Genomic DNA, 19,326 nt, shown 5'->3' with positions numbered 1-19,326 from the left:
AAGATTAAGGTCAGGTGAAATACATGGAAAGCAGGAAAAACAGTCTTAATGGCTCTGAAGGTTTTATCAGTTGCTTCAGGTGATGAAGGGCTTTTAGAGGTGACATCAATGTTTCAAAACACCATTTTGGAAGCTGTTTCTGCTCTTACCTTCAACTTGATGTGGTACTGGGGTGAATGAATACCTAACTGAAATAGTAAGTTATGAATTCTTGCTTTGCAGAAATGATACCTTTCCAGATGCAGTGGCAGGCTGCTCTGTACCCTGACACCTCCTTGAAACAATTCCTGCCTCTGTATCATCAATCTTGTCTAGAATCACTTCAAATAAAGACACTAATTGCAAAATACTGGTGGTGGTTTCATTGTAGCTTGCTTTTTTTTTTTTTTTTTCCCCCCCTTCCAGGAAGAATTTCTCAGCTATGTTCCGCTGTAAGCTCAGAGCGAAGCGCCGGGCCCCCTGCGCTCGTCCCTCCGCGGCCGCCCCTCCGGCGGCGGGTGCCGGCGCACCCCGCAGGACGCGGCCGGGGCCGGCGGCGGGAGGGCTCGCAGGCGGCCGGGCTGTGGGCTGGCGGCGGCAGCTCGCCGTGCCTCGTGACATCACTCCTGGAGCTCAAATCCCCCTCGGAGCTCCCTTCCTCACTCGGTCTGTGGGGCTGTCTGCTCTGGCGGAGCTAGGACCCTCCCGCAGCAGGGCGGGCAGCTCCCCAGGCGAGGCGAGGCTCGGGAGCTGCTGGAGGCAGAGACGAAGAGGGGTAAAGAGTCGGTGTGAGGCGGGTAGTGAGGAACGGAACGCAGCAGAGGCGCTCCAGTATGAAATTCATCTCTGCTTATTACTTGCTGCCTCTCTTTCCTGCACTGGTCTTCAGCGCTAGGTGAGTACCGAGAGCTATTTTGCTTAGAGTTCTCCTGTTTTGTTTGCTGTTTGCTTTTTTAGATTCTGTGCTCTCAAGAGAAATAATACAGATTTCAGCTTTTACTGGGGTAGTAAGTTTAGAGCAGATATCTTCCCTGATTCTTATCTCTCCCCCTCCCCCTCCCGATCCTCTGAAAGATACTGAGTCTTGTCTTTCTAGGCTTTTTTTATGATGTAAAAGAGCTTCTCCTGTATAAGTTGACCCACAGCTCATGTGATGTAGCGAGACAGTAACAAATATAAGCTTTATATACACAGCAGTAATAGCACATAGACTCTGCTTTATTGGAAATAAGGAAGCCAAACAGCTGAAACTGGGAACATGATAATGTTTTCCCTTACAGAGTGCAAAAAATAAACACTGGAACAATCTCATCTCAGTTTAGGTTTCTATATCTGGACATAGACCTAGGGCTTACCTTTTTTACTGTGAAACGCAGGTGAGATGTTGCAGTGTTACCTCAATGCCAGGATATGTGTTAAAAAGTTGCTGCAATTTAGAAGCATTCCTTTCTGTGCAAGTATAATAAATCACTGAAGAAAATATGAACAAAATCTATTGCAGCTTAAAAATAAAACCTGTTCTGACCATGCAGTGTTCTGATAAGATAATGTATACTGCTCAGTTGCTGAGAGATGGCATATTCTTCATGCTGTAGACATAACGTGTTCAGCAAAGAAAAGATAAAGCTGAGACACTCTATCCCGTTGTCTTGATGTACACAGATGGAAAGTTAATGCTGGGGAAAGAGCAGATCTGTTACAATGACACTGCTCAGTTCAGGCTTCTTAACTTCTAGTTCTCTATCAGAAAATCGAGCCCTAATCTTGACTGTGGTGTTTCTCTGCTGTTAGAAGTTTATAGGGTGCTTAGTAATAAGTCCATAAAGCATGTTATCATAGGATATATGCATGTACCTTTATCAGGGAAAAGTGTTTTTTCCCTTATTCTTGGTCTCTTCCTGTAAAATCAGCATCGAAGCAGCTTTTCACAAAGCACTGCATGTTTTAAGCCTTATTGTTCACTGAGACTTTAAAAAAAAAAAAAAGAAAAAGAAAAAGTGTGTCCCTGCTAAGTACTTGAAGTGAGGTACAGCAGGAGCACATCTCTCTACATACTCAAAGACAGGCAAATAATAATTGTGCAAATCTCTGAGTGGGAAAAGGCCTAAATGCAGGTAGAAATCAGGAATATCAAAATGCTTCAGTTACTCAATTACTTCACTCCTTTGGAGGGCACTGTTATCGGCGAGGGAGGAGTACCTTTTTTTGGTAACACCTGTGACTTAGGGCCTCTACAGTGCTAGTCCATATGAACCACTCCGATGCTCTTCGAAATATAAAGCCTGGAGGAAAATTGTAATATATTGTGATTCAGTAATTATCTCTTTTGATTTAATAAGTGGTCTAAGGAAACATTCACTAGCAGTCAAGTGTGAAACTTCTTGTCAATTTAGATTAATAATTTTACACTCATTTAAGAGTGATACGTTCTTTGCTAAATTATGCCAGAGTTAAAAAGGAGAGGAAGCACCAAGCCAGCTTTTGCAGATGCAGGTTTGTATCTTGCCAGAACTTGTGCAGATTAAGCTGTAGTGAAAAGAGATGTGGAAAACTATTCTAAATTTTCATATTTTATTGTTTTTGTGAAGTGTCTTACAAACTACTTGAATATTTAGGGGTCTAAACTGGGACAAGGTATCTGGTGTAAAGCCCTAAAAGCAGGTGCCTCATCTTCTTGAGAAAATATTACCTGTATGGAAAATGAACTGTAGCTCATTCTTGATAATTGTAAAAAAAAAAAAAAAAAATCCAGTCCCTCCCACCTTTCAAAAAAGAGTTGGAAAGAATATGAGGAAGTCGAAGTTGGCATGCGAATACTAATTATGAACAGTATGACTCTGAGGAGTGGATATACTTTCATAAGAGTATAATTTTGTGGCACATGATGATTTATATTCTTATGTAATTGAGGGATGAAAATGATCAATGCGAGAGAAATTCCAGTTAAAATTCGACCCAAGTACAGTATGTGTTGCAAAGTGAAGTTTTGCTTTTGATACCAGATTGGTCATTCTGTTGAAAGAGACTGAAACTCTACAGTAGAGTTGGAGATTTATAAAAGTCCTGGACTACTCTGTTCAGCAGTTGCTTTCAGTTGCTTGATTTTTAACTGGCTGTGTAGGGCATAGAGTAATTTTTCAATGGCACATGATGGAAGTTTAAAAAATGATACAGTGCTATCAATATGCCATCTACTGGAAAGAGATTATGCTTTAATCTCCTTCAGCAGAAGGCAATTCTGTCTGTGGCAGTTAGTATTTCTTGTAAACATATGGTTAATTCACTGGTTGGACCCAGAGCAGGCTTGCAGGAGCAGTTGTGTTTGCAAAAAGCAGGGTCTAATATCCTGCTGTAGGAAATTGCTTAGCTAAGGTAAAGCATCAACCTTGCAGGACAGAAAGTTTTCCATCATGAGGATTTATTTTTCTTAAAGTTCGTACGGAAGCACAGCATCTCCATTTCATACATTGGTGCTGAAATCAGTGAGCACAGCACTTGCTGCAGAGGTGGACAGCTGCTGCTTTTTGTTCCTTGTCATGTGGTGATGCCATCTTCTTTGCATCGTGTCATGGTGATAGTTCTGGAAGACCTCAGCATGTCTCCAAGCCTAATCGTAAACAAATATGAATTGATGACTTCCAACGATGTTAACACAGCATGTCGAGTATTCTTATTTTTATAGTGTTGTTAAAAAGAGAAAAATACTTTTAAGATTGCGGTCGTAATTAACTTTTGATTTGCAGGACTGTATGCAGCTAACTTCTTAGCATGGTCTAAAGCCATATGCATGAACCAAATGCCTATCAAGTTACAGAAAGTTCATGTTTTTGAAGTGAACGACCTTTTTGTATTCCCTAAACTCAGTTTTGGTGCTGCTTTGAGACACAATGATTACTCTTAATTGTATTTCCAGTTAGTTATAGTGCAAAAGAGGTAGCAAGATTGAGGTGTATTTGCCTGTCCAGTTAACTATGTATGTTTTAACGGAATAAGTAAAAATTACTGCTTTAAAATCAGTCTTACACAAAGTTAAGGGGAACAAATTTTTGAAGGTGAATTTAACTTGGTAAAACTATTCAGAAGTTTGTGTTTTCCTGTCCACTTTTATATTTCCCTGGACATGTTGGTTTTGGCAGATCTAATGTGATAGTTGTATACGTGTTACTTTTTTCATGCTATGCTGACGACAACGTAGTTTTTTCATACGATTACAGAAATAATTCCCACTGTACTGGGTGCTCAGTCAATGTCCAGTGTATAATAGGCTCAGGGTCTAGTTCTGCAGCCACCTGTATGCTTTTGTGGTCCCAGACACCTAAACATTCTGACTGGAAAACTGTTTGTAGAAGGGAATGCTTGCACGAAGTCAGCCATTGGCATCAGTAACTAAGACTGCAGTCCAGATTACCTTGTCTAATGACACTTGCCTGCTTTTACCTAAAAGGAGAGTTTTCTGAATATTACTTCAACATTACTCTTGAACAGCTGGATACTTTAATCTCTGTTCACTCACAATATTTTTTTGTCCAAATGACAAAAATTTGACTCTTTAGAAGAAGCTTGACATGAAACAAAGCTTTCCTTTTTTTATATGACAGCAAATTCCTTTCTGTCCACGCATGAAATGTGACAAAGATGCAAGACACTGAATAATTTGATTGAAGTAGAATGCTTTATAGCTGAGAACAGGACCATAAAGGCAACAAGATGTGCTTTAATAACAATAATATTACAACTACAGCAACTCATTAAATGGATGTACAAACAACAGGGATATAAAAGACAGCTTATATTATTTTAATGGCAGAGAAATGGCTGGTGGTTGCTTTTTTCTCAAGTGCAGTTTACTGGCAAGCTTACTACTCTGATGTTACAAAGCCGTCTAATTCATTTGCTTCAGAAGAACGCCGCCTCTGTGTTTCATAGCAGGACAAAAGTAGTGTGCGCATTTCTGGTAGGTGCATGTTGCTGAATGAAGGTATGGCTTTTGATCTGGTGTACGTCTATTGTTGGAAGAGGTAGAAATATAATGAATTCTCTTACCTTATTTAACATAAGAACATGACTTAAATGCTTACTTTTTCCCTGGATGTATTTTCAAGGTTGACTATTTTCTTTACCTTTGTTGAGTTTGGTAATTATTTCTTAAGGAATATGAAAATACTAATATCTTTCTGTCCTCTCAGATAAAGGTGTGTAAGGACTCAGTCTGAGACTTGAGGAAAGATAAAGGGCAACATCTTTGACATTATTACACTCATGGGGGGGAAATGTTGAAAATACTTGTTTCTAGTTCTTAAGATCTTTTCCATCTTAGAAATGCTGTTTGGGCTATAATGATGTTGAAAGTAACTGTTTTTCATTTAGACTGATATGACAGTGGAGGGAACCCTGCCTCCTCCTAGATTTCAAGGCAGAAGAACGAGGCTCACTCTGTTCTTCTACCCTCGGCTGTAGCCACACCGTTGCTACGTTCCCCAGCAGGCAGCCAAAAGTGATTCTCACTTTTGCGCTCTCGGGCTGAGGTCCAGCAGTGCCCTTCCTTTTCCCCATGATTGAAGGTGAACTCTGTGGTGCAGTAGTAGACTACTTCTTCAGCAGAAAAGAGGATGGATTTTTGCTGTAGGTTTGCTGGATAACAGGCTGTCTTAATATTGTGCTTTCTGAATTCTTCCAGAAATGCAGGGGCATTAACTATCATTTGTCTCCTGCTTAGAATTCCTTTCACACTTACTTTTGCTGTCTGATTTTTCTGGGCCATGAAAGCTTTCTGATTTCCATCAATGTGGATGATGATGCATGTTTGGTTAATGGCTTGTAAGGACTTATGTTTGAGGCACAGAAATGGCATTTAGCATATGGCTTGTGACCTTATTATACCTGAAGAAACATGTGCTTTGTTGTGAACTGTGTTTAAACATAATGGGACAAATTTACCAGTTGCACAACTCCATTATTTCAAGGAATGTGTTTAGTTTGATGGCTTTATTTTGATGACTTATAAGCAAATGCCTAATACAGCAAGCTAGAAGCTACTTGGTAAAGCAAAGCCTTTTCCTTCTTCTGGGAGAAAAGTTTTGAGCTCTAATGATATATTTAAAAAAACCAACAACCACCACTCCTCCAAACAAAACTGAAAAAAACAAACCCAAACAAACAAAAAAACCCCAACAAACCAACCAACCAACCAAAAAAACCAAACCACCAGATGTGTAGGGAGGAGGAGCTAAATCTGTTTCTCCTTCTTCCCCCTGCATGAAGCCCATGGCCTCAGGGGTGCAGGTGCTGGGCTACAAAACTGGCAATGGCAAAATGAGAGACCCTTTTCTTGGCATGAGCGCAGTTGCCAACAATACTGCCTTAGAGTATGCGGCCACGCTGAATCCGCAGGCTGCGGTATAGTGCAGAGATTTTCAAGGTAGCATTTAAACAAGGTAGGTAGGGTACCCCTATCTTGTGTAGAAAAGTAAACAAGAACCTGCTGTAGGTGGACTTCTTTGGCATCAGAATGAGATTGCTTAAAGGTAGTTTGGGAATCCCTGTACTTGAACTGCACTATATGTGCATATAATAATGTATTCGTAATGCTAGCCTCATGGAATAGACTTGCTTCTCCACGTTTGCAGCCCTTCTGCAATAGGGCAGCCACACATTTATTCTACCTGTTTGTCTTGCACTTGGGAGGGGGGAAGAGAATTGTTTTTGGTCAAAAGTTTTAAATTTTATGGGATTTTTGTGCTGTTATGATAGGGCTAATTTTTGGTTAAGAATGATGCCCTTGGAAGTGGTATGCTTGCTGTGTTATCTTATTATCTGGGCTAAAACATTTAAAAGTGCTCCACAAATTGAAGCTCAGCAACCTAAATTAGAAATCCAGAAAGAAAGTCTTTCTCAGTTTGGCCACAAATACTAAAAATAGATTATTTTGTGATGTATTGCCATTTATGTTCCGGATTTCTGGAATCTGAAAGGAAGAAGAAGGGAACAAAGGATGCTGCTAAAAGCTTTTGTAACCTTCAGGAAAGACTTATTTTAGATTTGATCTAACCTACAGTTAAAATATTCTTGAAGTTCCATGTGATCTCAGGAAAACCTTGAGGATCTCTAGAATTCAGTCTTAATGTAATAGAACAGTTGGAATTCTGCTTGTTATGCTATGTGTAATGCATTTCTGCCCAGGAGACTTGCCATGGAGTTACTTTTGACATTTTAATGTATTCTTTGTGTTTAGAGAAATTATAATGCTGACACTTTCCTGTTTCTTTCTCATTTATTAATTTATAGCTAGGGCAGAATACAAGGATATCTTAACCTAAACTTTTAATCCTTCTTTCTGTGAGATTGTGGGTTCGATATTGTTCTCTATATTTAACAGAAACCTGTTACCATGTAGTAATCCTTATGATATACCACTCCACAGACAAATAAATCTCATTTATGCCACTTGTCAAAAACAGTGTTTCTTCTCATTGTCTAGTTTTGCACAATGAGTGCGCCAGCTGTCTTGTAAGGGTCAGATCTGTAAATATTCTCTGTATGGAACACAAGTAATATGTTTGTCAGAAAGAATAAAGACATTTCATACCATCCTTCAATCTTAATATTGTGCGAAGGTTTAAGATGTGTATTGTTATGTTTGCTATTTCAAACACATCAGAATGGCAAGTACCTTTCAGAAATGCTGAAGAATAAATATGATATTGCATCAAATAGCAGTTTTTGTGTGCCACTATAGCTTTTTCTCCCTTTCGTTCTTGTGCTATTACTTACTCATCCCTTACCTCATATCACTCCTGTGTTTATTAATCTTTACTTTTACTGCGTATTATCTTAGCAATGATTTTTGTAGTGTCCCTTCTGAAATCTCTGCTGTATTTGTTGAAACAAACAATACTTTGGTGAATCATGAGAGAAATCAATGTGTATGACCCTTACAAGCTGAAGAAATAGGTGTGTATGGAATTTCTCAATATCTTACTTGTCAATATTGATTGATAGCCTCTATGGAAAAGAGTAGAGAAACGTCGAAAATTCTGATGTGTTTTGTCTCCATGTGCTATCTTAAGAAGATAAGGCTAATATGCTGCCAACTGGTGTATTTTACCCAAATTGTTAATTTTTCCAGCTGTTTACACATTCTTATTGTTGTCATTTATGAATGCTCATATTTTGTCAATTTATGGTGACAATTTCCTTGTGAGAAATAGGTAGATTTGCTCCTTATTTGCTGAGTAGGAAAGTGGAAGCTGGTTAAAAAAACAGATTTACCCACTGTCAGACAAATTGCAGCACTTGGAAGACTGAGTGCATATTTGCTGAATCCCATCTAACCGCAGAACTAAAACCTTTCCCTTTTAGTTGGAGGTGGAACTGCAGCAGAACATCCTTCTAACTTCTCCGTACAAACTTCTTCCAGGCCACCAAGCTTTTAACCAACAATGTGTGTTATCACTGGTTTTGCTACTATCTTCTCACCTAGAGAGCAATGAAACACCTTCTAAGAAAGGACAGGCAAACAGAGGTTTATGATGGGATACAGTCTCTGTAATTTCACTATAATATAACCCTTTACTGTATTTTCAGTAGCTGTTAGGGGTCTTTATAAAACTTGCTTTGGTAGTGGGAGGGAGGGGAAGACAAATCACCTTGTGCTACAAGTGGTAAACAAAATGTGGTTGTTTACTAGTGCCATGTAGTTGTTGGATTCTCAATACCTGATACTGCTTTTCAGGTGTTTCTGTCATTTTGTTGATGTGAATGGCTACAGAAGTAGGGGCTGTGACTTTGTACCTCAGAATTGCTTGGCAAACCGGGGGACGTAGAGTGACAATAACCACAGTAATACACTTTGTCCACCTGATACATGCCATCCTCATCATGTCTGAATAATTTTGCAGTCATGTGTGTGTTTCAGACTAGCCTGTGGCAGCAAACAAGGGGGGGGGGGAAGTGAGATTTTACTGGAATGTGGAAGAGAAGAAAAAGATGCGTGAAACAATTGAACTGACAAGACTGAAAAGCAGCGGTACTCTGAGTGGCATTAGATTGTCTGTTGAGGAAGTTTCTTCCTCCTGATGCAGTGTAATGAAATGTGTGCTCAATGTGCAAAGAGAGAATGTCTCTCTTGAAAATGGAGAAATAAAATCAATTCTGCTACTGCTTCGCTTACAGCTTTTTTGTAAAGAAATATTTTTGAGGATGGGGTGAAGCTCAGCCAGGGTGCAAATCAAACAACTGTGTTTAGTAAGTAGCTGAACCTTTGAGCTGCTTTGCTGAAACCGATCAGTTGATGATTAATTCTTATTTTCTGTGCCAAAATATGCAACATAGCCATTGTATTCTTACTACTTATTAGTGACTGGCAGAGTCCATCAGGTCTGCTGCAGATCTACCCCTCTATTCTACGGAGAGTACACAAGTTCTTGGCATGTGCTCCTCTGAAAATAGGCACTGTGGCTTTTTTGTTGGTTTTGTTTTGTTTTCTTCTTCCTTCCATGAAGGGAGCCAAGGTTTGCCAAGGGACCAGACATTTTAGAAAGGCTTAATACCTATAATCTGCAGTGGATTTTCTTTAAGTAAGCCGAACGAGTTTAATCTGATGCCTTTTGAATTTCAAAAGGGGACAGCATGTTGGCTGCACTAACTTTGTGAAAATCTGAACATAAACGAGAGCTATACGCTTGAAAATTAGACTCATTTACCTGCTGATGTGTATGGGGGATACCAAATAGTCATGATTGTTCTCAATCCATCCTGACCTCTTTTAGAAAGTCTAGCCTTGCAGCTTTCTTTGTTTCACTCTCAGTTGAGGAATAAGGTTATTTGGCTTAATGCAAATGGTGAGGCTTGGGAAATGAATCTGTAACCATGGCGCCTAGATGACAATGGGGCGAGGGGGGGTCAGAACCCATGGTGGCATTGCTGCTTCCCTTCTGTTTCCCTCATTAAGCATCTCTAACTTTGCATTCAGTGCAGCCTGTGCTATTTAATTTGGTGAAAAATCAATCTCAAATGCTGCTTTCTGTGAAATCTCTGCATTCATACATGAATGATGTATGAAAAAATACACTCCTTGAGTGCACAGATAGTGAATAGAGACTTCTCTGCAGTTGCTTTTTTTATTTACTTGTAAAATAACTATCTGCTGTTCAGTGTACACAGATATGCTATATTTGGCTCAGGAAAGCTTATGAAAGCAGACATTTAATTTAATATTTTTCTTTAACTCGTACCTCTCCCTCTGTCCCTGCTTCAAACATCCTAGTTCCTTCCCTAATTTCTACTCAGCTGGAGCTCTTTTGGCTCAAGGGAAGATTGTTATCTGTTCCTGGGTGCAGAAAGAATTAAATTGCTGTAAAAACTAAATAGTAAAATTGGTTTTAAAGAAATACTAATCAGTTCTTCAAAAGGGCTTGGAAAAACTTGCATTTCTATCTGGTTTAATGTGATAGTATACAGTATTGCCTGTTTCATACGTACCTAGACTGACAAAATTTAAATAGCTTCTGAAATAGCTAGGAAGAAATACATGGGTACATATATAGGACATGTATACCAGAACTAAATGTTTAAGGAATGTATGTTCCCTTTGTATGAGATGAGTCCCTCATCATTGGCTTATAAAATGTAATCTGAAAGACTTAACCCATTTCCGTCAAATAGGCGATGTACGGCAGTTGATAGTGCAGTAAGGGTTAAATATTATGGCATTCACTCTACTGTAGGGATATCATATGTTTCTTTGCTGCTTAAGCTTGATGATTATATCACATATTAAAATGGTACTTTTATGTATAATGGAAAACCTTTCCCAATAACATTTAGTCATTACAGAAACCTGAAGTTTTTGTCGCACTGGATTAAACTGGTAGAACAATGTGCTCTTGACAAGAGTGTTTGCTATCAGAGGAAGGTGAAAAAACCTTGGAAGAAGCAGTATGGAATAATTTCATCTGCCTTAAATCTTTTCACGTTTTAGGGAACAAAATAATCCTTAAGGTAACATGAGCCACTCCTGTAGAAGAATATTCAGACAGGTAACAGAATCTTTGTTCTTGTGAATATTTGCAAGGGCCCATCTGGAGAAATAAGTAGATGTGTTTTCAGAAATTCAGTTGGTGACTAAACTGGAAACAAACATCCATAGCCAAGCAATCCCCCCAACCACCTGATTTGCAGGGAAGCTGTTGGGAAGTTTTCCTTATACAAAGTCAGAACTGAGAAAGTACCGTAGCCATTCTGCGAACTAATAGGATGAGATCCGATATCACAGGGAGATGATGGGAAAACCAGACTAATTTTTATATCTGTTAGAAGGAGGTAGATAGAAAGGGACATTAAGTGGTGAATGAATAAGTTAGAGTATTGATACTATTGTGGAGATACTGTGTTTACCTGTATCTTACCAGAGGCTAGCTACATCCAGGTGCTACTCTTTCTATACAACGATGAAAAATAATGCTACGTATGTAGAGTGTGAGAAAACATTGGAGGGAAGGAGACTTGTTCTGCTCTGCTTGTAACTGCTCATAACTTAGAAATTATGGTATTGGTGTAGGTTTAATTCTTTAAAAGGATTTAAAAATGGGACTTAAGTCTCCTAATAAGAAAGCAGTAAAATGCTAGCACTTTCACTTGAATTTTAGGGCAATAGAACGGATTCCTCTTGTGCTACAAATACCTGTGCTCCATATGCCTTAAACCTCATAAATGATGTACACCTAATGCTAACTTAAGGGTAAATCTTTCAGTGGTCTACAGGTAACACTGTTTTATAGATAGTGTGTGTGTGTGTGAGGGGAAAGCTCCTTGGTGCTCATTACTTACCACATGCTAATGAGGATGGAGAGGATTCTTACCTGTTTCTCGTTAATTTAATGAAAAAGAGTGGCAGTGGGAAAGTCCCCTCATCTGGAGTAGATGCCAAAACATCATTGTGGGTGCTGATAAAAAGAAACTAAAGACTGCAAAATTGTATCTGATTCCGTAGTGTATTTTTTTGAATGTAAAAAGATATCTTCCGCTCAAGGGAAAATACATAAATATGTGTGGTGTATGTGCCTCTGTGTAAAGGATTTCTAGTTGTAGACACATAATGAAGTATGAAAAATTGATTTTTGGCTATCTTTTCTCAGTGGCTTGAATAGATATGTATGCTTCTGCTTCTATAGGATGAAATGCTTCAAAACAGCTGAATTTTTTTTTTATCAGCTAAGGCATCAAATTTCGATACACTTTTTGCAGGTAAAAATATCAAATTATTTCTACAGATAACAGCGGGCTTTAATTTTTTTTTTATATCCTGCTTCTTCCTTCAAATGCAAGAAATTTTACTGGAGACAAGCATTGTTTCTGGCATATACGTTAATCTGCAGTTATTCTGCTAGCTTCCATTTTTGCAGTCTTTCAGTTGGGCAGTCTTGCACTTCAGTGTAAAAAAAGATAAATCTTTCTGTAGATTCCTTGTATTTCAACAGAATATTATATTTATGTTCATAATGCCCATTAGTTGCTGCCATTATGGCATAAGTCTAATGCTAGTGAAAAAGTTACTTGAGAAATTGGTGTTGTGTTAAATGCTTACTCAGCAATCTGTTACCTTGGTGGGTTTTTCCTAACTAGGCTGGGTTATCAGTGTAATCTCCGGTTGCAGCAGCATCTCACACATCCTGATAGCTGTTCCAAACAACTCCCTTGAAACAGTGGGTGCTTTTGCATAGTCTCTTCTTAACTGGCTCTGAAGCTTTTGCAAAGTTTGCATGGCAGGTACCCTTCCAGATCTACTTTAGAGAAAGACATGAATCTTTTCAGGCCTCGAATCCTTTTATGAGCGGGCAGTATTTCATATAACCTCCACATCCATGATAAAATGTTAGTTGCACTTTTGAAAACGACTAGGCTTGTAAAAGTGGATTTCAAGCATCATTGGACCACTGGGTGAGAGGAGCAGAATCCTGCATCTGCTTTTGAGTAATAATAAAAAGAAATAAACTGAGGCAAAATCTTAAAAAAAAAAAAAAAAAAAAAAAATCATGCTTACACTACTTGGAGTAGCTGGGCTTCAAGGTATCTCTGTACTACCTTTGATAACGAATGAAAATGTCATTCTTCATACAATTTTTACATATAGAGATGACAAGCCATTGAAAAAGTGATCTGTGATCATAGATACAGAACTACATAAATGACAAGGCAATGATATTATGGGAAAAATTGTTACAATTTAGGCACTCTGCTTTGGACAGATATCAGTTGTTATAAACTGATAAATCTACATTTAATATGAATTTCACAACTTAACTTGAGATTTGCTGCTCTTACCATATTGTAATCATATTATAATTGCAGAAATAGTAGAAATAGTAGTCTTCTATGATTAATAATTTGTATTTATGCTGATTTACAATGGCTGAGGATATAACACTGTCTTTGAATGGATGTTTTAATGATTATTTTCTCATTCCAGTACTTTAGCCTATTGAACCATGTTACAGAACACTGTTCCTCAAAGGAAGAGATTAAAGTAATGGAAGCTTTCAGTCAACAATTAGGATATACACTTACAGAAACCACTGTGATTAGAAGATATTGATCTATAAAATTGTATCAAACAATAGTAGTACTAACTTCTGGAAGACAGGTGGCTGGAGCAAAGAACAGTGTTCGTTCTTTTACCATCACTATTATGCCTTGCAGCATCACTTTCAATTGAGATAATTTGGAATTGATGGTCTGTGTTAGGCTTCAAATTTTTATTTGTGTGGAGGAGAAAAGTGGGAAGATTTCTTTTTCTATCTGCTTTCCTTTATTCTCTTCCTCCAAAAGCCTGTGTGGGAATTAAGATATAAAACTTAATTTAAGTGGAAAAATGGATGAAGTCCTGCCTTCATAAAAAGCAGCTATGGGTGTTTTTGGACATGGTTAGGGTCACTGCTTCATTTGGTTTGGATTTTCAGCTTGGCGCTAGTCCGAAGATCATTCTTAATATGCTCGTCTAAATACTGGTTTCTTAAAATACTCAGAACATTTAGATTTCCATTATAGCTTCATTTGGAGTACTGGAAAAAAAAAGATGGTATAAAAACAATAGAATTGGTGGTTTTGGTACATTTTTGGCTAAACGAAACTTAAATTCTCCCTGGTTAAACCTGTATAATGAAGGTTTGTCGCTACAACCTAGGATACGTATAAGGATTGGAGGCTGGTTTTGGAGGTTCAGTTGTCTTCCAGATGTTGAAACAGGAATGACAGAAGAAAATAACTCTTTCAGTGATATATGAAAACACATATATATATATATATATATTTTCATAGTGAACATCAAGATTCAATCTTTTAAAGATTACTCTTAAAAAAACCAACCAAACAAAAAAAAACACAACCAAACAACAAAACCAAAACAAAACCAAAAAATCCCCAACAACTCACAAACATTTTAAAAATTAAATGATTACTTAAATGGATATTACAGCATTAGAAATGTGTTCTGCCTCACTCTTGATCTTTGTTTGCTTAACAATTGCTTAGGCATTTTAAAACTTCAGGCCATGTTCACAAGACTACTGTGTTCCCGGCTATAGACCTCTTCCCATGTGGCCATGGGATACTTCAATGAAATCGATTTCAGAGTAAATAAACTTTCAGCCTTAAGTGAATCCATTTATAGATTCTCACACCGCCCCAGTCCTTTGCCCACTTCTGGTTTGAATTACTATTTTTGTGATACTGAGTAAAGGACTTCCTTTTATATACAGAAACCACTCTGAGCAGCTAAAGTGCCTGTATTACAGGGTATCTAAGGCTGAGTTTGATACCTGGTTTCAAACTACTGGTGGAACAAGCAATATAGAAGTTTCTCTGTTATAAGAAACAGCAACAGATTTGTATGCGCATCTTGCCAATGAGAGAGGACCAGAAACTAAAATATTTTAGCTCGGGGAAAAAAGCACCACTAAAACTTTATTGTTTTGCAGTCTCTATGGGTCAAGGTCGTAGAAGTTTGCGTTGTTTAACAGACATGTAGCCCTGGGAATATTAACTGGCTTGGAGGGATTCCACTGGAGTAAAACTCGTAACAGACTGTAGCTTTAAAACAATTATTTGATCACCTTCAGTAATTACTAACAAAAACACCCATTTGACACCTTTGGAGTAATTGTACCACCCACTGAGTTCACTGAATCACTGTGACTCTTAGGCTAATATAAAGGTCCTAGGGACATCCTCCTAGCACCTATGGAAAGAGAAAACGAAGGAGAATCAGAAATTGGCACTCAGTTTAGCAAAGACAGAACCAAGACAACACTCAAAGATTTTTTTTTTTTTTTTGGATGGAGAATTCTTCTCTTATGTATAGACAAGATGGTTATAGATTATTTTTTCAATTTGGCCTTTGATATTTAGCTCTGATTTCTCTAAAATAGAAGATCTCACTGGGTTAAGGCTTCTTGTGTAAAAGGTAGTTGGCTTTTTAATTCTTGTTTTCAATTATCTTCCACTAGCAGAACATGAAGTTTTACTTAAATTTTCTTCATGATTTTGATCCTCGAAATACTGACATACAGTGAATCCTAGTTTTTATTTCTTTCTTTAAAGCATTTTTTTGCTGATGCACACCTGATTTACTACTCCCTTTAAAGCCTATGGAACCACAGTAAAGGTGGAATGCATAATATACAGATCTCTCTCCTTTTGTGTTCAACAGGTTTCTTGGTTTACAACCTGCTAGCATATTTGCTCTGCTGTTCTTGGTTCAGGACCTACGGAAAAAGTTCATGCATCTTGTTTACTTGACTCTTGGGCTGTGAGGAGAAAAGGCAGACTCTTGGTACCGATCAGAGTGACTGTCACTTGTGTTACAGGAGTAATCTTTCAGGCTTTGCCCACTTCCCCTTTTACTTGTGACATGTTTGGTATCCTGAAGGACACCGTTCTTCAGCAGTTTTATAACTTTCTATTTGAATAAAAAGTATAGGAACTGACCTTGTGTTCTCACTGTCCCAACTTTATGGCATCCTGCTGCCAAACGCAGAAGGGTGCTCAGGTGTACTAAACAGTCTGACTTAACTTCCTGTTATCTTTCTCCGAGAGCCATCTCATTCTACGAAATAAAAGGTATTTTGCTTTCAAGTTCATGGGGTTTCTTTTTATTTTCTGAATGATATTTATGACTATCTGAAATGTTTGCCCTTAATGGGTATTGAATGGGTATTACAGTAGTTGTGAGACACCTATGAAATCTACAGTGTCCCAGATACATCTTTAACAACTCTAGTTTGTTTGTCACGTGAATATTTTAAGCCTTTGATGCTTTAAAAGTTGTTTTCCTTTTGTTTTTCTTAACATTTGCTACTGAGAGTGGTTCATAGGATATTGCTAGTCCTCTGCATAACATGAGTAGTGAAAACGATGATTGAGAGAATGTTCCAGCACTCATTAAATTAGGACCGATCAACTTAACAATGTGCCTTCTAATGTGCAAAAGTGAAGAATACAGGAATGGCAAGGCTGTACTTTATCTTAGAATTCAATAGGCAACTCAAAAGAATAAAGCGTGTATCTGTAAGTAGTTGGACATTGCACGCCAACAGGAAGAGCTGTACATCATAGCTGAAGGATGGCTCTGTTGAAAACTGAATCTGAATATTTTAATGTTTAAATTGTGGCTGGATCTGTGCCACTGAGAAAAGAAGCAAACAATACTCCCCATTTAAGAGCCACTATCTGAAGTCAATGACTACACTGCAATGTAAGAATCACTGTAGTCCCTTCCAATGTATAAGAAAGAAATGCAGTACTGTGTTTCAGAGTGGAACTGGCTCAGATCATCAGCTGGCATCTGCAACTTTATTCCAGCTATGGATCTGGCCACTAACCAAATGGAGACATCTTTTAATTGTGAGCATTGTGTCTTTGCCAGTTCAATTAGCACTTTCAACATTTTGATCCAAATTGGTATTTAAGACTTGATTCTTAGGCTGAGCTGCGTAAGAACAGGCAGTGTTTAATGTCAAACAGGAAAAATAATAATGTTAGATGACCTCTTGTTTCCAAAACTAAACCAGCCCCTTTGAGATAACTGCAGCATATAAAACGGACCTCCCTCCAGACTCCTCATGCAGGAATATGTTCTAGCCTGTGTGCTGTTTTCCACCCTTCCAGACTGTATTCACTTTGTGTGGTATCCATCAGTCTACTGCCTACCTGCCTTATTTCTTACTCCTCTGCACAACTACTTCCAAAAGTTTCCTTATTTATTCTGCAGCAGGTAGAAGACATGGAGATGGAGAAGAGAAAATCAGGTGTTTATGTGGGATATAATGCTATCTAATACATCTCTTTCTAATTGCTCACTATTTTTCACCAATAGAGAAAACTTGTGCTAAGAGTAGGCTGTTAGTTTAAGTAAACTGTAGTAGCTGAGTCTACTTTGGTGGGTGTTTCTTTTTTTCCTTTACCTGCTCTTAAGTATTTGCAAAACCTGGAAACATGATTAGGCCGTCAGTATTATTCCCTGATGCTAAATCAGTGGTGAAGATGGTGGAGAGCACCAGAAGCAAGTATTTATCTTGACAACTTTAAGGTGATTTGGCTAGAAATCCGTTTCTGTTTATTCCAGCAAATGGTATGAAGACTCTGAAATAAAGAGTAATTTACTTTATAATCTGTTATTGCCGTTACTGTTTTTAATTTATTGAGCACTAAAACATAGTCTTCAGTGTTTTCTGAACTTACTTTACATGTTGTATGGAATGCTTAATGTTTGATGCTAATGAAGCAGTGACTAAACAAGCAGGGTTGTAGGGCTCTGTATTGAGCATGGTTTGAAGCTAGAAGCGAGGCTCTGTTTTACCACGTAGTGTTTTACCCCCATACTCTGGTGACCAGTAAGATCTCTCTTCAGGCTCATATCTTTTAAGCTTGCTATCTTTTTTTCCTTTGTATTCACTTAGTTCCTGCTTAAAGGAGCTAATAGTGTGTGTTTCTTTTTCTTTGAGTGAATTGTGCATGCTTAAGCTCATAGTTATTGCTATTAGTTGGCTTGTGCCATCTTTTTTTTTTTTTTTGGTAATGTTATGACAGATGCTGTGTTAGATTTTAGTCCAGTGTAATTGTTACCACGCCTGCCCTTTGAGCATCAGGAAAGAGTGTACTCTTGTAATTAAAAACATGGCTTTGTGTTGCCATGTGAAAATAACAATTCTCAGATTTCCCCTAGCAGTGTCAGAATGTATACAGATGTATGGGGGCTAGTGGAATGTAGATATAGGATACAGCATTTGAGGGGAAATATAAGGTAGGATGGAGATAGTTGAGGTGTGGTGTATAGTAAAAATGCTACAGTGCGGCAGTACTGCAACTACATTTTATGTCGCCTTGCAGTCCTTGTCCAGCTCTGCTCAATATCACTGAGATTCAGTGTGCATGCCTTTGCCTTCAAACCTAGCTTTGGCTAGGAGGAAATTTTTTTTTTTTTTTTAAACGTTTGTTTGTGTACTTCCCCCCCCCCTCCTTCCCCGGAGTAGGCAGTATTGTATGCTTCAACTCCATGGGTCTTGGAAATGTATGGTAAAGGACTGCATCATTAAATTATCTTACATTCAGGGAACTGAACTGAAAATATTTCTGGTTTAGCTTTCGTTATAGGATGAAAGGAATAGGGATAGAAAATCAGTTCATCTTCAGGAAAGAGGAGGAGAGAAGGCAGGTAATGGAGTGAGAAAGATTGAGGTTGAAATCCCATTTATTTCTCTAACGGTGCTATGATACTCAGTGATGTCATATGTATTAAATACTAGTGTCAGGAAAGATTCATACGGTTTCACTACACGACTAATATATGTTGGACACACTGCAGTAAGAGAGAAACAAATGTTTTTCTCTGAAGGCAAGACTGTAACTTTGGATTTTAATGAGCTGAAGCATGAATTGTTGAATACTTGATAAACAAAGCACAACTGAAACAGTGGGGATCCAAAGGAATGTGTCCTGTTTGTTGCTCTCCCTTGGTTAAAGCTCTATGGTTTATGCAGCTCTGAAGAGAAGCAGCACATCTAGGACCTGTGCGTTTAGAGAGTCTCAAGGTGGGTGTGAAAGATCTGCTCAGATGCTGCCTGGAGGAGGAAGCGGGGCTGAAAATGTAACTTGTAGAAATACTCGTCGTGCAGTGGAATTCTTTCCAACAGGTAACAGAGACAAAGTGCAGTAGCACTTCTGGAGGAACTGATAAGTAGTGAAGGATGAAGAGGAACATTGCTTGACAGAAAAACAGAGATCTGGAAACAAGTGACTTTGTAAAAGACTGAGTTATAGTATTGGAGTTTTGTTTGAGACTGACCATAAAATTTA

The 19,326-nt window shown here is 38.3% G+C and overlaps 1 protein-coding gene across 1 annotated transcript in view; it reads left to right on the top strand.

The window, feature by feature from the left end:
• Positions 1 to 789: 789 nt before the first annotated feature.
• LUZP2 (leucine zipper protein 2) overlaps positions 790 to 19,326 on the top strand; it is a gene marked incomplete at its 3' end in the record, with an annotated part of 198,263 nt that continues 179,726 nt past the window's right edge. The window contains exon 1 of the mRNA XM_082318626.1: positions 790 to 874. Within this exon, the coding sequence (XP_082174752.1) occupies positions 813 to 874 (62 nt within the window). The 5' untranslated portion in view covers positions 790 to 812. The remainder of the gene's footprint in view (positions 875 to 19,326) is intronic.

This window comes from Platalea leucorodia, assembly GCF_965183815.1.
Source record: "Platalea leucorodia genome assembly, chromosome: 7".
NCBI lineage: Eukaryota > Metazoa > Chordata > Aves > Pelecaniformes > Threskiornithidae > Platalea > Platalea leucorodia.
This window is presented reverse-complemented; position numbering and strand designations above follow the sequence as displayed.